The following is an 8,995-nucleotide window of genomic DNA, read 5'->3' as shown; positions in this document are numbered from 1 at the left end:
AAAAAGAACAAAAAATAAAACAATATTTTTTATTTACAAAGAAGTATGTATTTTTTACAATAAGAGTATCAAAATATCCACATTCTACAATCTTTCAACAAACAAAATGGCCGAATTACCGCGCGCATTCTTTCGAAATTCCCGCCAAAACTAACAATTTTTATCAAGCCTATTTTCCTCAAAAGCTACACAAGCCCGTCATTTTTCTAAATAAAAACCCAAATTTTTCACCAAATATTACTCTTATTGATACAATAATTAAAAAATATGTACGCAAACGATACATTTCAACATCATCACATTGCAACACCACCCAGATGATTCCAAAATTAACTACAGCATATTCTTAGCCCGTAGACATTCGGACGGATCAAGTTTAGTTGATTTTGCATTTTTCATGTTTTTTGTGATATTTTGTTGATTTGTGATGGATATACCGACTGATGTGTGGGGCCAGCTGGCTCTCGAAGCCAGCCAAGTGTATTTAACTGAAGGTGGGATGCGGAGTCCCTTCGCTAATACGGTAAAATCGTGTTTATATGTACACATGTATAGTATAATATGTGATGTAAAAGCTTCAGTAATTAGAATGAATCTGTCTGTAATAACCTATAGATATATTATCTATAGATAGAATATGTGGTCGTCTATATTTATAATAGACGACCTTATAATACAATTTTAACCCAATTTTGAATCAAAACAGACAACACGCAAAATATAGATTAAAAATAATCATAACAATGTTATGTAAAAGTAATTGCTGTTATGTTCTTATTTACTTAAGATTTCGTTTTTAATTGTATTCAGAATAATATATTTTTAAATTGGTAAAAAATTGATATCACAAAATAGAAAGTGCTCAATACTAAAAATAAACTAAACTCAAAAATATAAAATATGCCAAATGTGTTTGTTGATTAGTTGAGATTATAGATGGCGCTAATTATCACCCTATATATTGAAGTACAGAATAAATAATGGCCGGTTTCTAAACTGAAGTAGAGAATACAAATTATTAAGGACTGGTTTACAACTTCTGGGTATGTTCTGTTTAGCTAATACAATATTTACTTAGATAATGTCACTGATGGCCTATTTAATATATTTTACATCTATTTCATACACTTAGGGCCGACTTTTCAATGCTTGGATAAAACTTATCCGTCCAATAAAGTATTACACGATAATATTAAAATGTCACGTAAACTGTCAAATACGGGCAATTAGAATACGTTTTTAAAATGGTAGTTTTATACATTATTCGACAAATAAGTTTTATCCAAGCATTGAAAAATCGGCCCTTACAAAGATAAACACAACATAGGTTTATGCAGAAGTTGTAAAACTTGGCTAAATTATTAATTAATAATTTAATAAATTACTACGTTAAGTCTGGGGGTAAAGGGCCAACCAAATTTCACCCAGACTCATTCAGAAATAGTTTTATATTTTTTATATTTGTTTGGTACATGAATTGATATTCATGTACCAAACAAAAACTATAAAAAGTAATAAACAACATAATCAACCAATCTTAACAACATTCGATACCAGAAAAGAATTAACACCAAACTACCGTCATTTCAGACGATAGAAAAGCTATTGAACATATTCTCGTACCTAACGCACCAGGATATATGTCGCATGGCGACGGCATCCAAGCGCTGAAAAATAGGTCCATCAAATCTTCACCACTATTTTGTACCTAAAAAATATAATTAATTAACGTAACATAACCAACCAATATTAACAACCCCCGATAGCAGAACAAGTCTAATACCAAACTACCGTCATTTCAGACGATAGAAAAGCTACCAGACAAGGTGTTACTGAACATATTTTCGTACCTAACGCCCCTGGAGTATATCGCAAGACCAGCTGTGCTCAAACGATGAAAAATAGGTCTATCAAATCTTCACCACTATATTGTACCTAACAAAAATCTTAACCTAACCAACCAATCCCAACCACCCTCGGTACAACAAAATTAACATAAAACTACCCTCATTTCAGACGATAGAAAAGCTACCAGACAAGGTATTACTGAACATATTCTCGTACCTAACGCACCGGGAGATATGTCGCATGGCAACAGTTTGCAAGCGCTGGCGCATGGTCGCGTACGACACGAAGCTCTGGACCCACGTGAGCTTGCGACCTGAGATATCTGGATTGCACGTAGGTAAGTGATATTTCTACAATATGAATAGAAAGATTCCTACGAATTAGAACATCCTCCTTTTATGAATTTACTTAAGTGTTCGTAACTTTTTTAAGGTTAAGAAAATCTTAAATCGTATCTTTAATTTATTTATGTACCCAGCAGCATTTATCTTCATATTTATTTACTAGCAATTTAAATAACCAAAACTTAATTGACGTAAAATTGTACGTAAATATCTAAAGAAGTTCGCAAAATGTAAAATATAATATCTCCAAGATCTCAACAGAAAAAGTGCCAAGTTATGAGAATCCCATAATTCTTTTTCGTGTATAATTTTTCCAGATTTAAAAACTAAATCACTTTAAATTTATAAACACTAACAAATATATTTTAAATACAATTCCAGGATCACTAGAATCCCTACTGGCGCTAATATCCATCAGATTCGGACCATCACTTCGCTACATCGAACTACCGATAGAGCTGATCACTCACACTGTACTCCATGAGTTGGCTGCTAAATGTCCTAACTTGACTCACATGCTATTGGACTTTAGTACAGGTAAGATAAATATTTTTTATTAATTTAACCGTTATGGAATTCTTGCCTAAGTATATATTGTGATAATGTCGCTAGTTCCAAAAAACTAAAAACTTGTAAAATGTTGACTATCAAGAACCATTTAATTTTCATATTTCCAAATCTTCCAAGTACGATCATCCCTTTCGGAGCTACGATGATATAGGTGAACACTCTGTTTTTCTACTGTTACGTATCTGAATATCCGAAATCCGATCTTCGAATATCCGTCGATTCGATCATATTTATAATCCACTAAGAGCAGTTAAGAGCAGTTCAGTCAAGCACACAAACAGAAGAAATACACATAGAAACAGATATATTATACGTATTTTGTCTTAATTTCCTATACTTGTGGATTTCAGCCATGCAACTGCATGACTTCTCCGAGATGCAGGCGTTCCCCACAAAGCTAAGATATCTTTGCATCTGCCTTTCTGAAGTCATCTTCATGGAAGGCTTCATGAGAAAAATATATAATTTCATCAATGGTTTGGAAATTCTTCACTTAATTGGTGAGTAATTCACTTAATTAATTTCGGCATATAATTTGTCCCAACCTAATTTTCGATATTTTAGTAAGCCAGGCATTTTGTTTAATAAAATATTAAAAAAAGGAAGAAAAAAGTTTATTCAACACCACATAAAACAAAAAAGAGCGTGTGTGCCGAGCATACGTGTCAAAACTTCTTTGGCAATATTTAAGTTTCACTTCAAAATCTTCTTATATATAAAATTCTCGTGTCACAATGTTAGTCTGCATACTCCTCCGAAACGGGTGGACCGATTCTCATGAAATTTTCTGTGCATATCGGGTAAGTCTGAGAATCGGCCAACATCTATTTTTCATATGTACCACGGGCGAAGCCGGGGCGGGCCGCTAGTAATTTTATAAGTATTCGTATCGGTCTAGTAATTTTATCTTTCGTTTTATGCAAAGCCTTTGATAATGTTCACAATCACCATAATGTGATATTAGTTAAAACAGTGCAGTAGTTTTGTAGAAAAAATTATAGTGATACTTGTGAAAAATTTAATTCAAAATATGATTACTGCTTACGGGTTCACCAGGTACTTACGAAAAGGTCGAGGAAGAAGAAGAAGAAATTTACGAAGTTATTAACGTTCACAAGTTAAAGTCAGCGACGCCTAACTTGCGCGTGATTAACTTGTTTGGTATCAACTTTGTGGACGACTCGCATATCGATGCGTTCAGTTCTAATTGTATTCAGGTAATTATTTATTTGATCCTAATTCAGGTTAATGCCTCAGCCCCCGGAATCACAGACACAATAGAAAATCTATTGTGTCGTGGCCCAATCGAGCCGCTCAGTGGTCAAGGGTTTAAGGGTATATAATAAGTGTATTTGTCCATTATAATAAGTGTATCTATAATTTTGTCAGTAAGCCCTCTTATGAAGTGTTATTAAAAAAATAAAAATATAGGAACGAAAAGTTTACAAATCATGCACAAGTTTACAAATTTTCAAGAGATTTTTTTTGCTTAACCATTAAGTAACTACTTTATTTTCATAAATATTTATAAAACATTTCAGTTGGAATGCCTTGCAGTGAACTACTGCAACAAGGTGACAGGTTCCACCATGAAAACCTTGTTCCAGCGTTCACGTAGACTTACCTGTCTTCTTATGAATGGATGCAGTAAGTTAATTCTTAATTATTATCATAATATTCATCAAAATAGCGATCATTAAGATTTTTCATTTGCTCCTTGTAACTACTCTTTTTCAGGTTTTATTAAAATGTATTTTATTTACTCTTTACTCAAAATGTTTTGATATTTTGTAATAGTTAGGTTCGTATCGATTTCAAATACAAATAAACCAATTCCAATATAGTTTTGCGTCATTTAATATCATGGTCCTTTGAGAAGGATTTATCTGTTCCTTTAAGCGGAATTTATTATTTCTCTAGTCCTTTGAGCAAAATTCATTATTTATTTGGTCCTTTGAGCCGGATACATTTTTAATTTGATCCTTTGAGCCGGATTCATTATTTCTCTAATCTTTCGAGCAGTATTAATTATTTATTTGGTCCTGAATTATTATTTCTCTGGTCTTTCGAACAAAATTAATTACTGTTTGATCTTTTCGAGCAGGATTCCTGATGTCTTAAGTCCTTCGAGCCGGATTAATTATTTCTCTTGCCGTTCGAGCAGTATTTATTGTTTTTCTAGACCTTAGAGTACTATTGATTATGTTTTGGTCCTTCGAGAACTATTAATTATTTTTCTGCTCCTTCGAGCCGGATTAATTCTTTCTCTAGTCATTCTACCAGGATTCATTCGGGTTCTTCTAGCAAGATTAATTACTATTTGATCATTCGAGCAAGATTAATTATTTGTCTGGTTCTTCAAGGTCTTCGTCGTTTCTTTTCCAGGTCTCCAATCAGAATACGTGATGCAAGTGGAATGGGAGAAGTCTTCCATCCAAGAGCTTGATGTGACCGCTACAGACTTGTCCACAGAGTGTCTGATTGACATGCTGACCAGGATCCAGAACTTGAGGTTCTTAAGTGCTGGACAGATTAACGGCTTCAATGATACTGTGTTGAAGGCCTGGATGGAAGCTGGTACTACCAGGTGAGTTGAAAAGTGTGTAAGTGTGTGTTTTATTTTTGGACACGTACATTTATAGGAACTTTGATTTTTTTTTATTTTATTTTTAAGTGTGGAAAATTTTTGCATACTTTTAGTACTGATTCGTCACTCAAAACATTAATTTACCAATTCGAAAAATGATTTTATTATTTATTGTATTTTCTTTATCATGCACAATGATTACTCAACTATGTTTTTTTTATGTAACGACTTGGCGGGCCTTAGCTGTCATGGCTTATATTTTGTTCAGTTGTTACTTTAGCATGTTTCGCGTTATAAAATAAACAACAATTTAAGATGAACACAACATTCGCAGAAACTAAAATAAATTAGGCGGTATCTAAACAATTAATAAAGAAATATTTGTGCTTTTATCGTACGGGTTAAACAATTGAGATTTAATACAACATGCAATTTTCAAAAGAGGAAATTTAAATTAAAAATCTCGTCTATTACAGTCCTAAGATCAGTGTTGTAAATATCATACTCTTGAGTCTTGGTAAATAAGACCATTGACGTTACGACAAAAATTCATATGAAAACATTTTTAGTGTTGAACAGCATGTTGTGATTTTTGCACCACGCCACGATAATATTCACATGGTTTTGTAGAGTTCAATTCAGTTTGACTTACGTGGCTAGTGACAATAGCTATATGACCGGTGGTCTTACAAATTTTTACCTCGAGTTACAAGTCCGATTGGTTGCATGACCAGTGTGACTAAGAAATTTGTGTCGTGAGCTGTACACATTTGTTTGTGTACAGGAGTCTAGTGGCCCTGGACGTGGACGCATCCGACAACCTGTCGGACGAGGCGCTGCACCGCTTCGTGTGCCGCGCCGGGCCGCAGCTCGCCGGCCTCGCGCTCAGCGGCATGCCGCACATCACCGACCAGCTGTGGCAGAGCGTGCTGCACCTGCTCACCAACGCCAAGTGAGCCCGCACACACACACACACCCTCGCGCTCAGCGGCATGCCGCACATCACCGACCAGCTGTGGCAGAGCGTGCTGCACCTGCTCACCAACGCCAAGTGAGCCCGCACACACACACACACCCTCGCGCTCAGCGGCATGCCGCACATCACCGACCAGCTGTGGCAGAGCGTGCTGCACCTGCTCACCAACGCCAAGTGAGCCCGCACACACACACACACCCTCGCGCTCAGCGGCATGCCGCACATCACCGACCAGCTGTGGCAGAGCGTGCTGCACCTGCTCACCAACGCCAAGTGAGCCCGCACACACACACACACCCTCGCGCTCAGCGGCATGCCGCACATCACCGACCAGCTGTGGCAGAGCGTGCTGCACCTGCTCACCAACGCCAAGTGAGCCCGCACACACACACACACCCTCGCGCTCAGCGGCATGCCGCACATCACCGACCAGCTGTGGCAGAGCGTGCTGCACCTGCTCACCAACGCCAAGTGAGCCCGCACACACACACACACCCTCGCGCTCAGCGGCATGCCGCACATCACCGACCAGCTGTGGCAGAGCGTGCTGCACCTGCTCACCAACGCCAAGTGAGCCCGCACACACACACACACCCTCGCGCTCAGCGGCATGCCGCACATCACCGACCAGCTGTGGCAGAGCGTGCTGCACCTGCTCACCAACGCCAAGTGAGCCCGCACACACACACACACCCTCGCGCTCAGCGGCATGCCGCACATCACCGACCAGCTGTGGCAGAGCGTGCTGCACCTGCTCACCAACGCCAAGTGAGCCCGCACACACACACACACCCTCGCGCTCAGCGGCATGCCGCACATCACCGACCAGCTGTGGCAGAGCGTGCTGCACCTGCTCACCAACGCCAAGTGAGCCCGCACACACACACACACCCTCGCGCTCAGCGGCATGCCGCACATCACCGACCAGCTGTGGCAGAGCGTGCTGCACCTGCTCACCAACGCCAAGTGAGCCCGCACACACACACACACCCTCGCGCTCAGCGGCATGCCGCACATCACCGACCAGCTGTGGCAGAGCGTGCTGCACCTGCTCACCAACGCCAAGTGAGCCCGCACACACACACACACACCCTCGCACTTACTACAATTTACACACACGCGTCACATATACATGTCACTCACAAGATTACAAGATACGTCGTTAATGTAAAACCACACACAAAAACATAACTATCACTTATTCCAGTCCAACCACACCACCACACACATACAAACGCTAACCGAAAATATAATATATAAACTTAAAACATTCTACTACACAACAAAATTCAATTCGATCGATAGATAAAAGCAATAATAGTGGCCCTAAGATGGAACCCTGTGGTATTCCCTTAACTCTTTTAATGGCATATTTTACTGTCATTTTATAAATCTTGCATAAAACTCAATGAAGAATGGACTTACGAGGTACTCGAAGTACGAGGATTGTTCTTTTAGAGAGAAAACGTAAACATGTACTACGGGCGAAGCCAGGGCGGACCGCTAGTATATCATAAAAATATAAAAATTTGTTCCATATAGTTAGTAATCGAAGTTTTTTTTTTTCAGGATTCTTATAATGGGCACGCAAGAAAGATTAGGCGTTAATATTCACGTGGATCAGGTAATTTAAAAAATTATTAAAATAATAATATATTAAAATATTTTATGAATTCTTTCCTATTTCTTCATTTCTCTTATGATTGGTAAATAAACATTTTTCTTTATTTTATTTTTCTTTCCAGCTAATGGACGGAATAGCAAATAGTTGTCCCAACTTAGAAAGATTGGAACTGCGTTGGGACCCAGAAAACTTACGTTTTAGCGATAAGAGCCAAAAGGCTATCGACGTCTTGCGAGTTAAATGCCTTAAACTTAAGTGCCTTGTATTGAGGTAAGTGTTTAAATAAATATTTGGAAAACTCAGTACATCTTATTAATAATTTAAAATTTTGTTTTATTTTTGATATAAACTCATCTTTTCTTTATGAAGTTTGTAAAGAAAGTAAAATTGAAGAAGAATTGATCACAAATTTTATAAAATGTCAAGCTAGTCAGTATTGTATAAAAGAAATAGTAGCGGTCTCAATGTAGACCCTTGTGGTACCCCCTCGTATCAACCAAACAAAGATTTTATATTTAAACTAGTAAATAAAGAATACTAATGAAATAAAGAGCAGAAATCACACTACTTGTTTGTTTACGTTTGAAGCCGAAACGGCTGAACCGATCTTGATGAAACGATCTTGGAAACTTATGTTATAAAATATGTTAATTTTTATTAGACTGATTTTTATTGACATGTCGTAGAGTATTAATTGAATTCAGACTTTCTGTTTAAAATACGAAGAATTCACGAAATACTTGTTCAATTCACAGCAATGGCTTTTTCTTAGATTATATATACCTAAGTATAAACAAACGATTCAGGGTTACAAATGTATATAAAAAGATCGCATATTAATTATACAGTAGTTTCCATATCTTTATTTTAAAATAACATATAACTTTTCCAGTGACGGGCGTTACTACGAGATAGTAAAAGCCAACTTCGAGCGTGCGGACCGCACCACCGTCGTGCGCACGTCCACAAACTGTAGCGTCTCTAACTACTACCTCTTGTCCAATTACAAGGATCTTATATTTAACTAATAAATCCTTTTATTGAGA

The 8,995-nt window shown here is 37.6% G+C and overlaps 1 protein-coding gene across 1 annotated transcript; it reads left to right on the top strand.

Moving 5' to 3' along the window:
- Positions 1-343: 343 nt before the first annotated feature.
- Positions 344-8,995, top strand: FipoQ (F-box/LRR-repeat protein FipoQ). Its single transcript, XM_089709947.1, has 11 exons — positions 344-523; positions 2,017-2,185; positions 2,574-2,729; positions 3,113-3,262; positions 3,819-3,979; positions 4,304-4,409; positions 5,148-5,349; positions 6,134-6,301; positions 7,895-7,949; positions 8,071-8,219; positions 8,842-8,995. The coding sequence occupies exons 1-11, from the start codon at positions 428-430 to the stop codon at positions 8,975-8,977; spliced, it is 1,548 nt and encodes a 515-aa protein (XP_089566073.1). The 5' UTR covers positions 344-427; the 3' UTR covers positions 8,978-8,995.

The sequence above is a fragment of the Colias philodice genome, chromosome 23 (assembly GCF_061535455.1).
Source record: "Colias philodice isolate Cphi_HAF_F1 chromosome 23, ilColPhil1 Martin Lab GWU primary, whole genome shotgun sequence".
Taxonomy (NCBI): domain Eukaryota; kingdom Metazoa; phylum Arthropoda; class Insecta; order Lepidoptera; family Pieridae; genus Colias; species Colias philodice.
Note: the sequence above shows the minus strand (reverse complement) of the source record. Positions and strands in the feature narration are given on the sequence as shown.